Below are 20,358 nucleotides of genomic sequence, written 5' to 3'. Positions count from 1 at the left end.
GGCTGGCTCTGGGCTCTGGTTTGCCTGCTGGGGGTGCAGGAGGAGTCAGGTTTGGACAGCAACAACTCTGGAGCAGGGGACGCTGCTCAGGGGATGTTTGCAGGCTGTGCAGGAGAGCAGTGAGGAAACTGGGGACACCAGGAGATGCAGCACAGCCGTGGCTGGAAACCAGACCAGAGGAGTGGACACAGCCACCGAGGAAGCTGCAGGGATCATTCAAGGCTTTCAGGTATGATGTTGTAAGCTTCAATGGTTCACAGTAAGTGAGACCTCCTTTACAGGATTTTTTTTTTCCATTGCTTGTCATCCGTGGGGCTCATCTTGCTGCCCGTCCAAAGGAATTTCTGTTTCTGACAAGACTTCCAGCAAGAGCTCCTCCTCAGCCCAGACAAATCCCACACAATTCTTGGATTATGCCACTCACATCAAAAAGTTCTCATGGTTTTGCTCTTCACTGGATCAAAGCAAAGGCTGCTACTGTGAGAACACATCTTATAAGCTGTGAATATTTATTATCAGCTCACAGAGTGGAATTTTGTTGTGCTCCTGTGGGGGTTTTTCATGTTCTTCCCTGAGCTGTGCAAATGAATCGCAGTGTGTGTGTGTAATATACAGGCATCAGCTTTTTGTTATGCTTTAAACTCTGGTTTAAACTCAGTCAGGAATTGGAAACACATGGCTTTAGTATGTAGAGCTTTTTTACTCCTGAAATGGTAGAACTCTAGTGGCAGCTTCCAGGGACATTCAGTCCAGATTTCAGCGTGCCTTCAAAAGGAGTTGGGGTAAAAGAGCAAAGAATCCTGCAGCAAACCTTGCAGTACAGAAATTTGTGACACTTCTTAATCATCTTCAGAGTATTTTGTGCATGTAACTCATCCCCTGAAATCCAATCGCCTCTGGGAGATTTGCTCAATAATAATAATGTTTAGGAGAAGGAATGAACTTGTTTGTAAACTTAGACCAGTTGTGCTAAAATGAGGATTAAATGGGGGAAGAAAACTGGGGAGAATGATGAAATTTTCTAATGCATTTTGAAATGGTTCTTGTTCAAAAATTGGACTACATTTACTAAAATACAAGTAAAAGCCACATAAGGGCAAAGTAAAGGTGTTATAGTCCTCAAATGAGAAAAATTCAAGTCAAATTCACCCAGATGTTTAGGATTTACCCAAAAGGAAATTGAGGCTGAGCAAAGTATGGAGAGAAGCTTGTTTTGCCAAAACCATTTCTTGTCGAGAATTTCTTTGTGTCCTACTTTTTATTTTGCCACAGCACAGAGAAATGTATTATTTCCTGGGTTTTAAACTTTTCTAAACCCATAAAGTGATACCAATTCCTTTACTAGGACAGGGAGAGGAGAAGGATGAGTGCTGTGCAGCCTAATAAGGAATGTAACATTTTTTTTTCATGGTGCACATCAATCTGTTTTCCCTACAAAAACACCAAACCAATCCTGCAGCTCTTGCCAAACAGCCTGGCCTTATCTGCTTCTTCAGGAGTTCATTCACAGTTCCAGCCACAGCCACAGCTGACAGTTTGTGTGTCAGGAGTCTGCACTTTCGGTCAGAGCGGAGCTTTCCTGCTGTCCCTGGGACATCCCTGGAGGAGTTATCCCAACACACACCCCCTTGGAGATGTGGCTGTAGTACAGCCCACAGAATTCCAGGTTAAGAAGCCGAGGGATCAGTGTTTGCAGGAGCCACTTTGGAGCTGGATGTGCCCCGAGCAGCGTCTGACCTCAGCCAGGTGAGTGCCTGACTGGTGTTTACTGGTTTTTCACCTTTGTCACAGGGAGAAAACTCTCTGTGTGAACCATAGTGAGCACTTCAGCCAGCACAGGAGAAAATGCTTTGGATTACTTGTGTTTGTTTAATATTTAGTTCTCTCAGAAAGTCACAGCTCTGTGCTAACTCTGAGCCAAACTTTATTGCAGGATTTATTGCCACAGCATGGGTGCTCTCCTTTCTTCTGGGATAACCAGTTTCATTCTACTCTTCTCTCTACAGGCACCCTTTACAGGGGTTAGATTGATAAAGTGTCATTTGATCTCTGCTTGTATAATTCCATTTGCCATCCTGTCTCTGATCTTCCAAAATATTGTCAGTTCTCACCGTGGATTCTCTCACTGTGAAATTCAAGCGGGTGTTTTACTTTTTTCGTTGTTACGGTTCTTGTGAAGGAGACATTTTTGTACTGTATCTAAAATAATTGATCAGTGGATAGATAAAATAATGGAGTGGCCTGATAAGGAATTTCTGATTTGCAATCTCTTTTTTTTTAAGCTAACTTTTATGAAAAGGCAGAATGGAGAGGTACTGGAATTCTGAAGAAAGCTGTTTCCTGTGGTTTCAGCACAAAACCTTGGCTTGAATGAATCAAGTGGCAATGCTGTTTGCATTTTCTTCAGAGCTTTTAATAGATCACTTGACTGGATTAATCTTAATTGTAACAATTGGCATCTAGCGTACTAAATTACTTTTAAAAAAAAATCTAACTGGAATTGTACCTCTCTAATGTTAACTGAAAATGTGACTGATCTTGAGGCTGTACTGGGAGCCACTGATGGACAAGGTTTTTTGAAACATGGAGACACCTGTGCACTTTGGGAAATCCTGAAAGGAGCCACGGGCTTTTGTCTCTGCTTGCAGTGGTCTTTAAGAATTTCAGCATTTCATTTCACCTGGAAACCAATCAGCTGGAGGCAAAAGTCTCCTCTGCTGCTAGCCCCATTGCTGTTTTAATCTTTGCCCTTGCCTGAGGAGAGAGAGAAAATGGTTAAAAGTGTTTCACAGGCTGGGATAAACTCCCATGGGAAAGGCAAGGAGGGGAGGGAGGGAGTCCAGCCAGAGTTATCCTCCCTGAATGTGTTCTGCCAGGACTTGGAGTAGTTTTGACTATGAAATCAGCATTGCACTGCTGAACAATCATATATTGATTTGTATTGATTTCAGTCAGTTCTCAAGCTGAGAAGATCCCGCACACCTCTGGCCATCAGCCCTACAAATTTGGGGTGCTGCTCATGCCAGATGCAGTTGTTCCCCCTTGGGCACAGTCACCTGCAAGGGCAGCTTTTCTCAGCAGCTGTTTGCTTCTGTGCTCCCATCCTGAAGGGTCAGAAGGGGTTTACTCTTTATCTCACCAGTTCCTGGTAGATAAGAGATAGAGAGGTAGGAGAGAGAACAAGCTGTGAAAATCAGTGCCAGGTTCTTGGCAGGGCTCCTGCTGCACTCCTGGGCTTAGGGAATGCCAGGCTTGGTCCTGAAGCAGCACCCACCCTCTGCAGTGCAATCTAAATCCCAACTCCCAGCTGAAATGCCACAGAACCTCCCCAGTCCAGTGAGACCTGGAAGAAAAGCCTGGTTAAGCACTGTGCTGTTGCAATACAAGTGTTGTAATGAATTTTGTGGTAGAAAAGCTTTGGTTATTATAGCCTGAGGATTCTGCCAGGCCTTGATGCCGTCCATGAAAGCAAACAGGTTGTGGCCAGTCCTGTTCCTGATTTCCAATTACTCTCCCCCACATTCCTGCTCAGAGGCGATAGGATATGGGCAGATACTCCCAGATGAAAATATGTGTTTTCCTCTCTCAATTTTAAGTGTGGCAAAACTGCACAGCAGAACAAGGTTGGCACCATCCTGTTTCTGTGAGAAGGCAGATGCTTGTATCTCCTTCCTGTAGCTAATTCTTGAGCTGAGCTAATGGAGAAATCTTTATATGCCTATAAAAGTACTGAGTTACAGAGGCCATAAAATAGTCAAACTAATCTTATTTTGTTGGAAAATCCAAATACTGGATGAAAGAAGGGCTAATGCTGCACAACCATGGTATCCCCAGAGCCCAGAGCACACAATAAACTTGGTGTTTCACCCAGTCATGGAGAGCATTGCCATCCAAAACTACTGAGAAGCCCTGGCTCACGGTCATTAATACTGGACAGGGTGCTATTAAATTATCCTGTGCAGCAAATTTGATCAAAATTGAATATATTCATACTAATGCACATCCACACGACACAGATTTAACATTGACTTTATACTTCTATATTGGCTTATGCCGAGGAAGAGAGGATATCCAGTCCAGCATAAAGTTAGTGTATTGAGCTGTTTAGAGAATTTGAATGAGTAAGTTTCTCCAGAAGAGGTGCTTCTGCTGCAGCAGTAGCAGCGGAACAGCCAAGGTCATGACACCACAGTGTTTATGAAGTGGAAGCTTTTCAACTGCTTTAAGTTCCCCTGCACCCTTAATACAGATTTGCAAAGTCATTGCATCGTAAGGACCTGTGATCACTCTGCACAGCAAGAGAGAGCAATAACCTTTTCCAGCTGGAGCTCTGGAAGTTCCTTTAATTAGTTTTACAGAAAACCAGTTCAGAGTCATTTAAAGCTTTTGGCTGCAGAGCTGCTTTTTTGGAGGCACTCACGGGTTTGATTGTTCTGAAGCAAACTATGGAGACAGAGATGTTTGGGAAAATACGAAACTATGTTTGCAAACAGTGAAATACTTGAGTCCCTGTTTTGCTGTCATAGTCCAAACAGTGGCTTTGAGGTTTGGTGAGGAGTCAGTATTGAAGGAGCAGAGTTCAGAGCTGGGAGGTTTTTGTGTGTTGTCAAGACAGGCCCACAACTGCAGGTACAAAAGAGAAACCTGACAACCAGGTGTGGGTGGCTGTTGTTCCTGCTAAGGTGACAACTTGGTACGTGCAAATGGACAATAAGCTTAAAACTGGGTTCCTACAATAGCAGAATGGTTTGGGTTGGAAGGGGCCTTAAAGCTCATCTCATTCCACCACCCTGGGCAGGGACACCTTCCACTATTCCAGGTTGCTCAAAGTCCAATCCAACCTGGCCTTGAACACTTCTCTGGGCAACCTGTGCCAGTTCTCAGGAAATCATTTCTTCCTGGAATCCAATCTAAACCTCCTCTATTTCAATTTAAAACAACTTCCCCTTGTCCTATCAGTGTCTGCCCATGTAAAAAGTTGCTCTCCCTCTTTTTTATAAGCTCCCTTTAGGAGCTGAAAGGCTGCTCTAAGGTTTCCCTGGAGCTTTCTCTTGTCCAGGCTGGACCACCTCAGCCCTCTCAGCCTGGGAGGCTACCCCAGAGCATGGAATATGCTGTGTGCATCATTTCTGGCATCCCTCCATGGTCTTCCCAGATGGGGGCTCCTGAGCCAGCAGGAATGTGGGCCTGAGGCTGGGGTGGGCCTGATCTCAGGATCCACTTCTGGAAGAAGCAGTTTCATTTTCAAAACTGTGTCCATCTGTGGCCTTAAATCCCGCCTGGAAATGCACTTTGCGCATGGAAATTCCTCAGAGTCCTGCAGCTGGAACAGCAAAGTGGGGTGTGTGATGGAATTTATGTTACAACACACCAAGCTCCTCCTTGCAGAGGAGTTTCATCTGGCACTGGGGGCCCTCTGCAGCTGCTTGACCTCTGGGGCTGCAAGGGCTGGCTTTGGTTAAGAAAAACCCAGCCCTGCTGTGCCTGCACCCCTCAGGCCGGGGTGGGAGTGGGAGGGATGGCTTGGCTTGACAGCTGCAAGAACTGCTCTGCCTGAGTTTTTACCCTGCATGTCACTTGGTTACACAGAGTAACAAAACTGGGCTGAGAAGAGGTGGCTTCTGTTCAGGTTTGTGTATTTATTGCATGAATTCAAGGATAAGGAGGGTGTAGTTATCCCTCACACTCCTGCCTGGACACTCAGTGCTGGTTTTGGTGGATCTCCGGTCTAGCAGCTGGAGGAGAGAAAGGTTAAGACAGGGAAATGTGAGTGTAAAGAAACACTGTTGGATAGTTTAGCCCTTGAAGCTTATCTTAATGCCCTGGTAAAGACCTGGATATCAAGTGAATGTCCCTTGAATTTATGGCTCTCCTAAGGCCAGGAGGTGGTATTTGCCCAGTGTTGAATGTGATTTAGCCGTGCTCCCGGCAGAGGAATCATCTCTGAGTATAAACTGTAAGTAAAACTGACATCGTTCCGTGGTCAGGCTGAGGAGGGGACTCTGCACCAGCTCAGCTTCACTCTTCTGCTGAAACCCTTTTTCTAAAAGAATAGGAAACTCTCTGAGAAAACAGAGCAGCAGAGAAAGACTTAAAAGCTCAGAGGTTGGAAGCTCAGTGACATGAGACCTGCTGTACTTCTGCTGAGACCACGGGGGATTGGGTGACCTGTAGAGCTCGTCAGGGCTTTCTCCCCCTTCCTTTCTCCCCTGGAGTGGTCCCTTCTCTCTGCACAGTGGCAGAGTGTCTGTGAGCTGGGGTGCAGTATTTTTAGGACTGTGTTTCTTTGTCCACAGTGCACAGCTCATTCTGTTTCACACGGCAGAGCAGGGAGCCCTGGCAGGGCAGCTGCCAAGCCCTGCACAGTGTTTCCTCAGCACTGCAAGGTTGGAGTGCCAGCTGAACCGGGGTAAAGTTGTGGGTTTGGAGCAGGGGATGCTCTGCTGCTGTGTGTCCCGACTGGAGGAAGGAGTGTGGTTCTTAGTTTGGGCACTTCAGTCATCAACTGAGGGTCAAAAACCAGGAGCTGCTTCAAAAATAAACCTTGCAATGGGAGCCAGGTCTGCCTCAGGCCATGTCCTGGTAGGTGAACACCCCAGGAGAGAAGGGCTCAGCTGTGCTCCTCCATCCGCAGCTCTCAAACCAGCAGGCTGTTGTGTAGAAACTGCGCTGACATTCTCGATGGAGGGCTTTCCAATGAGAAAGAGATACTTTTGATGCGTTTAAAATGGGCAGTTTTGGGTTCCTGTGAATGTGGGTTCCTCCTGATTCTCCAGATGGTGGTTGGACTTCAGTTCAGTGCCTCCTGGGTGGGAGTGAACCATCCAGCAGCCACGATGAGCAGCCCTGGGAGCCTGAAACCCCTAAAACACACTCCAGATGTCACAGGGAGCCTTGAGAGGGGCAGGATAAGAGAGCTGCAGGAGAAGCCTCCTCCTTGTTGGTGTTCTCCTCGTTGAGCACTGCTGTGCAGCCCAGGGTGAGGCAGGCACTGTTTTATCACCTGTGCGTTGCCACAGAACATTCCAGGCTGTTGTGGAATGGAGTGTTAATCCTGGAAGGACTCACGTTCCTGTCTGGCAGATAGAAAGGGAGAAAGGGCAGGGGAATGAGGTCATGAAAGACCTATCTCAATGAATTAGGCAGTGACAAAACCCTCATCACCCAGGGGCTAATGTTAGATAGCTCATGGGGAATTTTTAATGATCAAGAATGCCAGTTATCATGAAATAATCTATATCCCACCCAAATTAGTCAAACTATTTTGTTGTGGTCCCTGAGGTACCCCTGTAAAATTGGCAACTTGTTCTGCACTTGAATTTGAAGAACTGGTTTGTGGGGGGAAGCAAATCTATTTGCCCTGTGTTGGGAGGCCACCTGCCAAGTGAGAGGCCTTGTGACTCTTTTTTGAGGGAGATAAGTAACCAGAAAGTAACAGAATCCCAGAATGGCTTTGGTGGGGAGGGACCTTAAAGCCCATCCAGTCCCACCCCCTGCCATGGGCAGGGACACCTTCCACTATGCCAGGTTGCTCCAAGTTCCATCCAACTTGGCCTTGGACGCTTCCAGGGAGGGGGCATCCACAGTTTTCACTCACAAGAACAAAGACCATGATAAATTTGATGTTTCCAAGTGTTCCTCATTACTCTTCAGTTTTTCTCTCGCTGTGCTCACTTGCACACCTGCAAAAGCTTGGTTTAGCTTCCTGCATATTGGTGGAATCTCATCCAATTCATGCTGCAGGTGGCTCAAGGAGCACCAGCTGAGCTCACTGCAGCTGGACACAGCAAGTGGCTGCCAGGACAATGTGGTGCCATGCTCCAGAGCAGGATGTTGGTTAATTCAACTTGCATTTGTCTTTATTGCTGTAGGCAAGGAAGGGGAGATCCATCGTTAACTTTAACCTGTGTCCAGAAGGAAGAGGAGAGGAACTGACACACAAGAACTTTCCAAACAGAGTAAGTTCAGATGCTCTCACCACTCCCTCTCTTGAAGTAGATGTAGCATCCCTCATGTCCTCCAAATTTCAAACTGTCCTGAGTGATTTCTGTAATTGATTTCTCATTCGTAAAATGTTTTAGAGCAATTTATTTGAGCTCAGTGGGTGCGACCCACAGTCTGATAGCCAGGATTCTGGGAGTTAAGGTCTGAGAACACATTGTTTGGGTTTTTTGTTGTTGTTGTTGTTGTGCTTTTTAAAATGGTTTTCATTCTCATCAATTATTTGCAAATATTTTCTCCTTCTGGGAATTTAGTTTCCTGAAATGTACTATAAAGTTCAAAGACAATAGTACAAGCCAAAGTACTGTCACTTAAATTAAGATGGAGAAATGTGGAAATCTGGTTTTGGTTTTTTTAGGCATAAGATTTGGAGTGGATAGTTCAAGCTTTAGTGGCCAGAAGAAGAATGTAGGACAGAAAGATGGCCCAGCCCTTCACATGTGGTGCAGACTGAGAGCCAAGCCTCACTCTGCTACCTTTCCAATCAATTAGACAAAGCAAAATGTTGGGTTTGTGCCTGGTCTGGGCTTTTTCCTGGTAAGAATTCTGTTCAGACAAAAATACGATCCTTATATATAAGATCTTTTTGGGTTTTATACTTTCCTAGTCTTTAACATGATCTAATTTATAATCTGGGTTGTTTTGCTTTATTTTAAATAAATCAGTAATCTCGTTTAGAACAAGTTATATGCTCCCTTGTTAAAGACCAGGGAGTGGTATCAGCCATGGACTTTCAAGAACCTTCATAGCTTGTCCAATATTGATCCTATCTAGACAGGAAGATGTCTTCATCAGTGCAGCTCTTCCGAGATCAGAAGTACCACGAGCTGAAGGGGCAGTGCGTCCAGCAGGGCCGGCTCTTTGAGGATCCCGAGTTCCCAGCCTCGGATGAATCCCTTTACTATGACTCAGCAGCAAGAGGGAAAGTGGAGTGGAAGCGGCCAAAGGTAATGGATGAACTCCTGCTGTCTCTTCCAGCAGAGACACTTCCACCAAGAGGTGTCACAGCAAACCTCTGTTCTGTTGTGAATTGCCGCCTTCTCCCTCAGCTGTTTCAGTTTGTTTTGCTGAAGCCTTAGCCCCAGGTTCTACCCAGAGAGAGTGGAGAGTTTTCTTTTATTGGCTGATGCCATCTCTGGTCTCTGCATGGCTATGATGAATTCACAGTGGATTTTGCCTCTGACTTGTGTAAAACCTCAATTACCCACCAGTGATTTTCTGTGCCAAAAGAACAGCTATTATCTGTAAGCAACCAAGAATGCTGGTGTCTATTTGCCACTTTTACTGGCATCTTAACAGGAAAACAAATATGTCGTTTGCTTTGAATTGTGACTAATGTAGTGGGCATTTCAAATCATTAATACTACCTATAGATGGGGTCTGTTAGTTGATTTGCTCTGAGGTTTTATGCTTCACATGTATTTTAAAATCAGTTCACAGCCATAAGAAAACAATTCAGAAGAACACAAACCCATTCCCAGTCCGGCTTTCTATCAGCGTCATCTGTTCTCTTACTCTCACAAGTGTAATGGAGAGGACAGTGGAAGCCCCTAGCCAGATGCATGCAGTATTTTTTCCCTTAAGCGTGATGAATTTCTCCTTTACTTCACTCATGTCTACTTTTGGGATTAGAGTTAATCTTCTGGAAGGACAAACTTGGGTGTCTTTCTTTAGAAAACATGATGCCAATGTGATGTCCTTCATATGCAGCTGGTGCTGTTCTCTGTCCTCTGTGACAGAGGACAACAGATGAGGCTGACCATGGCTGGACTGTGTTTGCCAGGATGGCCTGAGACTGCTTCTCTCTTTTGCTGCTTCTTGTTCTTTCCTGATGGTACTCATTCCTCACAGCAGCTTCTCTACTGGAATTTTAATGAGCAGTCCAAGGGTTGCTTTCCTGCTTCCCATTTCAGTTTTCCAAGTAAGACATGAGACCAAAGAATGGGGAGAATGAATTTAGGAAAGAAAAAGAAGACATTCCAGAGTCTGTGGGTTTATTTTCATTTCTGAGCGCTTTCCTGTTTATTGGAGTCTTTCATCCCCTCCTAGAAGGGGAAATGCTGTGCAACCAGTCACGGTGAGGTCAGGAAGAGTGTTTGTTCTTTCTAAGAGATGTGAAGCAAGAGCTAAACTCTAGCCAAGGATGCCATTTTGGGCCATTCTTGTGTGTATGAGTTTGTTCAAGGTGGTGGTCAGTGGTTTGAAGTCTAACTGTAGGTCAGTGATGAGCATTGCATTCAGTTATTACCCACATTAAACATGATGTTAATGTAGGAAACCTCTCATATTAATTAATGTTCTCTTCACATTAACTTCATTCTCATTCATCATGAAACCATGCACAGATTCACCTGACACGCCTGAGATGTTGAACCATATCCCACCAGTGCCTGGCCTCTGCTATTGAGAAGTTCAGAGGGTGAGTTCAGGTGTTGATGCCAACAACACAGAACCATAGAACCTTCTAGGTTGAAAAAGGCTTCTAAGGTCATTGAGTCCAACCCTTACCCTGACACTGCTGAGACCACTACTAAACTATGTCCATAGCACCAGATCTACACATCTTCTGAATATCTTCAGGTATTTAAAACCACTTCCCTGGGCAGCCTGTTCTAGTGCTTGAAAACCCTTTTGGTAAAGAAATTTTTCCTTATATCTAATCTAAACCTTCCCTGATAGGTGTTTTTGCTGGTCTTTCTGAACATTGGGCTCTGCTAATACCCCAGTTCCTCTGAGATAAACCTGTACAATAACAACTGGGCTCAGCACCACCTTTTCAAAGGTGCAGCACCTTCCAGAGTCCTTCAGCTCATGCAGGAAGCCTCCTGGGGAGGTTTTCTGTGGGGAAAAACCTTCTGGTTTGTTGGAAAAAGAGTAGAAAGGTTCCCTCCTGTTAGTGGACATTCTTTCTGCCCACTGATATTAGCATCAGAGCCCATCCTGCTCTTTTCCTGTGATTTCCCTGGAGTTTGCCCCCTCTGCCAGGCTGAAGTGGGGCTGGGGACAGCTGTGTCCTGCCAAGAGGCAGGAGAAGCCTCTGGCCTGGCTCTCTCTGGGATGTCCTGGACCACCTGTCCTGGTTAACTCCTTTCCGAGGCAAACACTGCCTCTCTGTGGTGGTCCTGCTCAGCATGGGCTGAAAACACCCAGGAACGACCGTCACTGCTGAATGGATACTTTGTCTTATTTTTAACTAAACCTCGGGTTTGTGTGAACGTTTTCACTGACCTCGCAAAAAGGATGGAATCTCAAGGACATCTTTGTCAGTGTTAAACAAACAGCAGAGGTCCCCCAAGCAGGGCAGGCAGGCATGTGAGGAAAGAGTGGGTAAGCTTGCTTCAGAGATAAACAGCATTCTTTAGTTCTTCATCAAGGAAAATAGTCTGATCTGACAGAACGAGGCTCTTATCATGTGCTTTCCTGGTTTCCCCGCTTGACCCTGGGTTTTATGAGCCCTGATTCTGCTTTGATCTGCATCTTCTCCTTATGAAAGGGCTGTGATTGCACCCTTATATTCTGGGAAGACAGAGCTGCTTTGTGTTCAGGAAGACACCATGAGACAGGGCTGCTGAACTGCTTCCCAAGAAGCCCCTCCTGTGTCCCAGCCCACAGGAGGGACACTGCTCTGCTCGATTAAATTCCCATTAACTCCAAAGGTCAGATACCTGGCTGAAGGTGGAGAGTTGCATGTGCACAGCCCAGTGCCCTTTTTCCTAGAAACACTGCATGCCATGGGCCCCATTCTCCACCCTTCTCACTAGTTTTCCAGCATTTTCAGGGCTGGAAAATTTCATGCAGTTGAAAAGTCCAGGAAATAAGGCACTGTTGTGTTCTGGGATGATACAGTCCTAGGAATAAACAGAACAAGTGTCTCCCCACTTCCCAAACGGGGGAGTGTGGGATGAGCCGGTTGGTGATTTATCCAGGACCGAGGTGCCAGAGAATTCAGGAGTTCTGATTTCTGCACCTTCACGTGTTTACTGGAGGCAGCACCAGCTTTTGTTTGCTTCTAACTGGTGGAAAACGATTTGCTGTCTCGGGAGCTGAAACATCTTCCCATTTAAAAGTGCTGATTTGAACCCTAAACCCTCCCCTACCTTGCTACCTGTTTAAAATTTTGCTCTCATTTGGAAGGCAGAGGAAGCTTGGGGCAAGTTCCTGCGTGGGCACTTATTCTGGTTGAGCTTTAGAGATTTTGCATTAATGTTCTTTATTCACCAGTGGCGGGACTTGTGGTCTCGGTGTCCTCCAGCATATTTAACAGTAACCCAGTTTTCATAAATTTCATGGAATGAGGGTCATGAAAGACTTGGCTGTAAGCACGCTTGGGTTAAACGTCCCTCAGATGCAATGCTGTTCATCAGTTAATTCCTCTGTCTCCTCTGTAGCTGTGTCACTGCAGTCTAACCCTGTTTTCCAGTCTGAACAAGACCAGAGACATCTGCTTATGTTTGGGACTCGTGTGGAGCCCAGTGGTGCCTGCAGGAGAGGGAGGTGTCCTGGCACTGCGTCAGGCTTTGAGCAGTTGCACTACCACTGCAAGAGCGGTTTTGGGGCATGGAGTGGAGTGACAGCTTATCACACCCTGGGATATCTGCCAGGATGGGGCCTGGGGGGAGTCCAGAGCTGCAGGAGAGTGGACATTAAAGGGGAATACCATCAGCTGGCACGGCAGCGATGTGCTCTCAGTGTAGCTGCACTGCTGCCTTCAGTGTGGCGAAGCGATGGGATTGTAGCAGCCCCTGTGAACAGTAACACTTGCCTGGTTTGCCAGATCCCCTCTCCATGCTCCCAGCTCCCTGCTGGAGTGTGGCTCTTGCTTCAGTGATTACTTTTTCAGATCTGAATGTGCCTTTTTAATTCCTTCAGCCACTTTTTTCCAGTTAAAAATATGGGGTGACAGCCATGTTCTTGCTCAGTCAGAAGAGGGGTCCCTCCCCACATCCCCTCGTCACCCCTCAAACTTTGCAGGATTTAATTATTGTTTTCTTGAAAAAAATACTTATTCTGCAAAGGCTAAATGTACTGAAATAGCTGAAGTTTAGGCTTGTTTCCCTGCCTATCCCAGAATTGTTCACATTTCTCTGCTGTTGGTGGTTATTGACTCTTGTTCAAGCGTAGGTAAACACAAGTTGCAAAGCTCTGTGTGCTGTGACATTTGTGTTTGCACTGAAAATAATGGCACATATGGTATCTGGGAGGTGAGGAAATGTGTTTCAAAGAGTGGTGCTGAGCTTTGAAGGAGTTCACAAATCCTTTTATGTGCCTCAAGCAAAGCTGGGGACACAAAGGTGGTTTCAGGTTGTAGGCTGTGTGAGCCAATGTCTTGCAGTTTGTTTGTTTGCTGTGCTTCTCTGGGCCCTGTTGGTAGCAGAAAAGGGCTGTGAAAGACTCAGCCTTGCACTAAGAGGAAATCAGTCCTAAGTGGCTTTTTTTCCTTATGTGTTTGTCCCATCCTGGATCTCAACACCATGGATGTTGTCCTCCACATGCTCCAACATCCTTCAGTGGGTGACTTTCAGACATTCACTCCATGAGTGCAGCTGTACAGGGCTACTGGAGGATTTTAGGACTTCCTAGATGACACTGGTGATCATTTTAACAGGCCCTTTTGTATGCTGTAATTAGCTGTGATTACGAGTGCAGTGGCAGGGAGGCTGTTTGCCATTGTTGCAAATAGTTCTTCTCCTTGCCGTTAAAAGCAGATTTAGCTTGTGACCTTCAGCTACAGCTCATTACCTGTGGCAAAGTTTTAAGTCAGATATTTCTTTGTTAACTGCATGTGTGTGTATATAAAGAGAATGATTGCAGTGCACCTTAATTTTTATAGAAGGGCTTAAGCCTTGCAGGCTCAAAAGTGCTATAAAAGGTCATAGGCAAAGTAGGCTCTGACCTAAGTTTAAACCCTTCATCTTAAAGAAATAGGAGAGCTATTAAGAGCTAACCTCTGGGAAGCAGTCTGCCCTGGAAGATAATCAGAGAGATTGATGGGGAGGTTTCTGTACACATTAATCGTGGTTTTAAGGTTAAAATTGTGGAGGCAGGGACCGTGGAGGCAGGGACCATGTAGCCCTCCAGCCGTGATGTTAGCGTGGAGAGGGTGGGTGAGGGGACAACAACAGGCAGCTGGGAAACCACCAGAAGAAGAAAACTCATAAATGATGGTGAAGGATCTTTTCTTTCCTCGTTAAGGACGAACCGTGTACCCCAAACCTCCTGCAAATGGAGCCTGGCACTGCTGCACGTTTGAGGGGAGCTGTTCCAGCACCCTGCGTGCTCGGTGCTGTCGAGCTGAGCTGCAGCCATCTGTCCCTCTCGTGCAGGTGCCGATCTGCAGAGCAGGAGGAGCAGCTTGCCAAGGGCTGGCTGCTCCCTGCGATGGGAGGAAGGACACGCGGCTCCCGGGGAGGAAGGCGTTAAATCCATCCCAGCTGCCGGAGCTGCGATGTTGGCACGGCTCCCGAGGATGCAAGTGGCAGCACAAAAGCATGCTCCTCACACGCGTTGCCCTGGCAACTGCACATTCAAACGGCAGGAGGGGCAGCGGCATCCTGCAGGAGATGATGCAGTTGCAATTAAGTGGAATTGTCTTCACGTTGTTGGAATTAATTTTGAGCCGGGAGGGTGATGGGTGCACGTTATGGGTAGAGCAATGAGCTGCCCCCCCGTCTGAGATGCCGGGGTAGGTAGGGTTTCATCGTGCTCTGTGTTTCTTTAAGGGTAAAATTAGTGCTGGCACTTGGCTTCTGGACCTTGGGTTTTTGGGTTTTTTTTGTTGTTGGAGAGACTAAAAATCTGCCTCGAGAGCTTTGTTTGTTTAATGAGGGTAGGTTTAGTGGAGTGAGCGATCGTCTGTACAGCTATTGCTGTTCTTGCATCCTGGTGATCCACAGGCTGGAAATGTAGGCTTTACAAAGATCCCAGGGACGAGTCCAAAAGTGGAGGGTAAGGTCTTTCAAATCCAGGTCAAAACAAGCCTTACCTTTCCTGCGTAGCTGTAATTCTGGATCAGCTGGATTCAGAGTCTGCTTTCTTGTTGTCTTATTTGGTGAAATCGGCTGATTTGGATCATTTTCTCCAGCAGCTGGAAATGTAATGTCATTTTCAAGGGAAGTGGTGGCCACCTGGTTTTCCCTGGTGTGATGAGACAGAGGAGGTCAGCTGTGATTTGGTGCATGAGACACATGGGAATTCATTGAAATTCAAAACTTCCTGAAGCACTTAGCTGCCAGGATTTTGGAGGGGATGTTGAAATCTAAATGTAATCTAAATAAGAGTGCTAATAACTCAACTAGATGTGCTGATCAGAGATCAAAAAGGTAACTGGAACCCATTGGAACTGGAATTCTCATTTTGCCAACCAGGAATGGAAGTTCTCATAGAAGGCATCACGATAGAATAACACTGTCACTTTTACTGCTACCCTAATATGATCCTGTAATCATTTGGAAATTAATAATAGTCCTGGCTGTTCTAAGCAATTGGTCTTTTTGAGGAGTGCACACATTTTGTAAAAACGGAGGGGAGGAATGACAGCTTTTTTTGCGGGGGGTAACTACTGGGTTAAAATACTTTTTGGCTTTAATTTTAATGTTGCAACTTTTCCCCAAATATGCTACTAAAGCTGAAATATTTCTTGGAGGCAAGGAAACATTTTTCAGCTCTAAAGAGCCTTCCCTTGTTGGTCTTTTAAGGTACTTGGAACAGCATGTTCTGATGGTGTCCAGCCAAACACTTCACTGAAAACATTGTGGGCTTTGTTTTGTTGTTTTCCTTCTCCCATTATTATTTTCTCCTAAGGTTTTGAGGTTGGGTTGTTTTATTTTTTTTCGCTGAACGTATTCTGAAAAGAGAATGTGACACCTTCTAGCACCCTGGCAGGTGAAGGTAGGGAGCTCCAGACAGCTGTTTTCATCCAGTCCCTTGCCCTTGCTTGGCCAAGAAGTAGCAAAGGTGGGGTTTTTGGAGTGTGTGTTTGTGTGTTTCACAACTGGGAGGTTCATTTGGGCTTTTTTTTCCCAGCTGGCTGGAAAAAGAAGAACCAAACAGGAGGATTTTTGTTACATTAGGCATGTAAAACGTGCTTGACAGCTCACAACATCTGAGAGCAGCCTCCTGAGGAACCACAGAGACTCCAAAGGAGTCTCCTGAGTTCCAGCATAACATTGTTATTCGTGTGTTCTTGTTAGCTAATCTCTTACGGAGCCAACACCTGTAGTGCAAAGGGAAGGGCCTTTATTGCCACAGCAGAAGAGACAGCTGCCACAAGACATACCTTGTTGAACATAATAAAAATGTATAATAATCCCTTGAGGAAATGTTATATTGGTGCCAGGAAAAGGGGATGGGAGGGTTTAAATGCCCAGAGCATGGCCACTGTGCTAATTCATGTTCCATATGACACTGATCCTTTCCCAGTGGCAGTGACATCTCTGCTGCAAGCCCTGCCTCAGCTCCTGCAGGTGTTCTGCTATCACCAGACAAACTGGAAAATGTGTGTTGACTTTGTCTGCGGGTTTGGCTTATTCATATTCTCAAGCAACCTTTGTCACCAAAGCCTCAAAGTAGTAATTAACAGGCTTGTCTCTGGAAATTTGCTGTGCATTGGACCCTGAGAGAATCCTGTTAACAGCAAATATTTCATAGTGGATTGCATTTTGCCTAAAGAGAATTTTAAATTGAACAATATAAACTTCACATACAATGATCAATTTCTCCAATGTAAACCCCCAGCAAGCTGAAATCTTGACTCATTTGCAACAGCATTTCTGTCTGTGATGAGACCAACCCAATTTCTAACACAAATGTAAAGCCTGTATGATGGGCTGTGAGGGCATGAACCCAGAGCAGGCAGGCAAGGGTGTGTTTAAATGCATATATGCACATGGATGTGTGCCCATGACATGGGGCAGGGACTTGGGAAGCAGGATGCTGCAGTGGCAAGAAGGGTGAAGCAGCACTTTGGACTTGCATTGTCACCCCAGGGCAACTCTGTGGCGTTTGGAAGGCAGGCAGAGACCCAGAATCTGTGCTGTAGGATTTGAGTGGTGGTAGCTCTATAAGGGGAATTTAAAAATTCTTTCTGTGCTAAGAGTAGTGATGGGAAAGAGGGTGGGTCCAAGGAGAAGTCACTGGACAGAGCAGTCACCAGACACAGAGGGTTGGTGCAGATGTGTTGTTAAGCACTTCCTTTCCCAGCTGTTTTGTTCCTGGAGCCAGGAAGTGGAGGAGAGCTGTGTGTGGTGCCCCAGGACTCCTCTCACACAGCCAAACAAACAGGGAAGGATCTCTTAATTCCCTGAATCCCTCCCAGCAGTTATTGCTGGCAGGGGCTGGGATTCCGCTCTGGGGGGGTCATGTCCAGCTGTGTGACCCTTGTCCATGTCCCATATTCCTGGGCCACAGTCCGCAGGCCACATCCAGGCTGAGGTGAGCACAGTGTGCTGTGGCTCTAAACAAGAAGCTCCAAGAAGCTGATGAGATTTCATCCAGATGGGCTCTGTTTCTGTGCCTGTGAAGGTCCTACAGAAACAGGATCAGGAGTTCCATGTTGTTCTAGGATTTTGTGTCTCTCCTCACCTTTCTACAGGTGATGCCCAGCTCTGACCGAGTGCTTCACCCTGCAGAGACCTTGTGTGTTCATTTGGAAAAGGAAAATGTGGGAGAACACAGTGCTCCAGGACTTGGGAGGGCCTCACTTTTTTTGAGATGGGTGTGTAATTTATGAAGCTCTATTGAGACTGACACAGATACTGTTTTGTTCTCTTGAGGATGTTATTTTAAGAAAGCATCCTTTACTGAACAATAGACACTTATAAACATAGTTTAACTCACTTTTATTCCCACCAGTGGTATAAACTGGTACACCTCAATATTAATATCAGGGGTTTTGGTCCCTGGCCCCTTTCAAAGTTTTGGGAATGTCACTGTGCTCTGTTTGTCACCTCGTCTGTCCCCCAACAGGCTGAGTATGGGAGGCATCATGAAAACATCGCTTGGCACGTTTCCATCTTGGTTTCTGACTGGATAAAACATTCCTCCCATAATATTTTGTCCTTAATGATTTCAGCTGGGGAAGTTGTGACATGTTTCTTCTTGGAATTGCCAAAATGTTCCCAGAATCGAGCTGTTGCTCACCCTTATTCTGTGAATTCCATTATTTTATTTTTATTTTGCCTGGAAGGTCTTGCTAAGATGGGGCTTGGCCAGAAGAAGAGATGAGCAAGGAGCTATAAAGCCTTCAGGTCTGACCTCTCCAGTACAGTCTGGTGACTGAGTGGGCCCTGTATGACATCAATTTGATGGCTCAATCCTGTTTCTGGGGTCACCTCCGAAAATTCTTTGGTTTTAGTTGTGCCTTTCTTTGCTGGCTGTGTCATGACAGGAAGCAAAACCGCACAGTGGCTCCTGGCAGCATCCCTGCCCTCCCCACTCTGGCAGCTTTCAGAGGAGCTGGGGGTGCAGTGGATATCCTGGCACACAGCTGCATCCTTCCCCCCTCATCTGGCAGGTACCAGGGCAGTGTGAGGCACGAGTTCCCATTTTTTGTGGTGATACCCTTGGATACACTCACCCTTCCATGAGGGCTGCGTTTATTTCCATAGGATGAAGTGGCAGGGTTTGGAAAGTGGCAACTTGCTCAGTGGTATTATTCACCCAAGTCTTCCAGGAATATAATTAAAGGCAAACATTTGTAAATGACGTGCATGCTTGCCAAGCACACAGCTCTCCAGATGCTGGTATTTTGTTATCATCTCTCTTGGCACTTTTTCCAGTTGATATTTCCCTCCCTCAGATAGGATGAAGGCTTTCTTATGTTGTTGTGGTTGTTTCCTGTAAAGAAAAGGAATATTAAACGACCTCAATGTCATTTCTAGAACATAAACATTACAATTCCAAGGCTCTGAATGTTTCTTTAAAGTTTAAAATGTCAGGTTTTATTTAGCTGGTTCAGTTGTCATTAGATGAAAATTGGTTTCTCAAACAGCTTCTGTTTGTCCTGAGGCGATGTGGTGATGGTAAGAATGACATGGTAGAATTTATTTTGAGACTGTAAAACAAAAAGCCTGAGGATCATATCCCCAGCCAGCATAAGTCTCCTTACAGTAATTGTTAGTTCATTGATGTAGTCTTCCAAGAGAATTAAATGTCTGACTTCTCTGAAGGAAAAATTACAGCCTAAATGTGCCAGTTGCAAAGGAAATTGAGGTATTGTTCTGTCAACGCTCTTCAGCTAGAGTGGAAAGCATCCACATCCAAAAAATGCTTTCTGTGTGAAGAGCTTCGTGCTTTTCTCATATTATTTCCATATTTAAAAGGGTATTTGGGATGAGCAGAGTCCTGGAATTTGAGGTTGAGTAAGCCATTCTGTCTTAGATTTGCAGAGTAATTTGTTTGAATTTCATGCTGTGTCCCTGTGATCTAAATGCATGTTTCCTTCAAGATTAATTCTGTTTAAAGATTAAATAAATATGTATGTTTTCTTGGCTGAAAAGAAGCTTTTAAAAATCCTTCACAGCTGAAAGAACCTTTTAGAATTGTCTTGCCTGTATGTGGCATTGTTTCTAACTTAATCACAAAGGCTAAAACATTTTGAATTTACACCTTTTCCAGCTTTCAGGAAATCAAATGTCCTTCCTCAGGAGAAATACACATTTTGTTAAGAGCAAGTGTTACCTTCTGGTTTTCATGCACTGAACTTTGGCCAGTGCTGCAGGTGGCAGAGGCCACCTTGACCTTCTCCTGAGCATCAGGAAATGGGATCTGTGTCTGGAGCTGTCCAGAAGCCATCTGGGCACTGCCTGCTCCAGTGACCCTTCCTGAGCTTGGGAGGTGGACAAGTGGCTCCCTGAGATCTGGTTAATAAAATGTCTGTGCTGTATAAAGCTCATTGGAGGTCTGAGTTTTGCCTGGAGACAGCACTTTCTAGTCTGATACAGTGAATAATTATCAAAATAGGGTTGGTTTTTTTCCTAAGACTGTACTAAATCTCCAGTCCTGTGATGATGAGCAAGAAATTAAATCTCATTTAGCAATGATCCACCTGTGGGCTGAGCTTTGGTCTGCAAGTTTGGAGTTTTATTGCTGCTGTGAGTTTACTGCTGGTGGAAGCACTTGCAGAACTGATAAAAGGTAAAAATTCAGGGATTTGCTCTCCCTGGGTCAGTAGGATAACCCTATAGATAATCCATTTGCAAAGATTTTGTGCAGAGCTGCATTTGCTGTGCATGATCACTGCTGCCTGTTTCCTCCTCCCCCCCAGATAACGGGCATTTAAGCCTTGGACATCTGATTTTCCTCCCTAAATGGAGATGTGAATGCAGTACCTCATCCTCTGGCCTCTCCTCCCTCATCCTT

At 45.6% G+C, this 20,358-nt stretch overlaps 1 protein-coding gene across 3 annotated transcripts in view; it reads left to right on the top strand.

The window, feature by feature from the left end:
- The first annotated feature begins 1,471 nt into the window (after positions 1 to 1,471).
- The window catches only part of CAPN6 (calpain 6), a 49,327-nt gene continuing 30,440 nt past the window's right edge, over positions 1,472 to 20,358 (top strand). Inside the window, exons 1-3 of one of the 3 annotated variants that reach the window (XM_042039977.1) lie at positions 1,472 to 1,746; positions 7,872 to 7,958; positions 8,776 to 8,948. In XM_042039977.1, coding sequence (XP_041895911.1) covers positions 8,784 to 8,948 — 165 coding nt within the window. In that variant the 5' untranslated portion in view covers positions 1,472 to 1,746; positions 7,872 to 7,958; positions 8,776 to 8,783. Of the gene's footprint in view, positions 1,747 to 5,551; positions 5,630 to 5,888; positions 5,957 to 7,871; positions 7,959 to 8,775; positions 8,949 to 20,358 lie in introns of those variants that run through there. The other 2 variants (XM_042039979.1, XM_042039978.1) reach the window with 2 other exon arrangements.

Source organism: Corvus kubaryi, unplaced genomic scaffold, assembly GCF_017639235.1.
Source record: "Corvus kubaryi isolate FWS band 111438036 unplaced genomic scaffold, C.kubaryi_AGA036_p1.0 37395, whole genome shotgun sequence".
NCBI lineage: Eukaryota > Metazoa > Chordata > Aves > Passeriformes > Corvidae > Corvus > Corvus kubaryi.
Note: the sequence above shows the minus strand (reverse complement) of the source record. Positions and strands in the feature narration are given on the sequence as shown.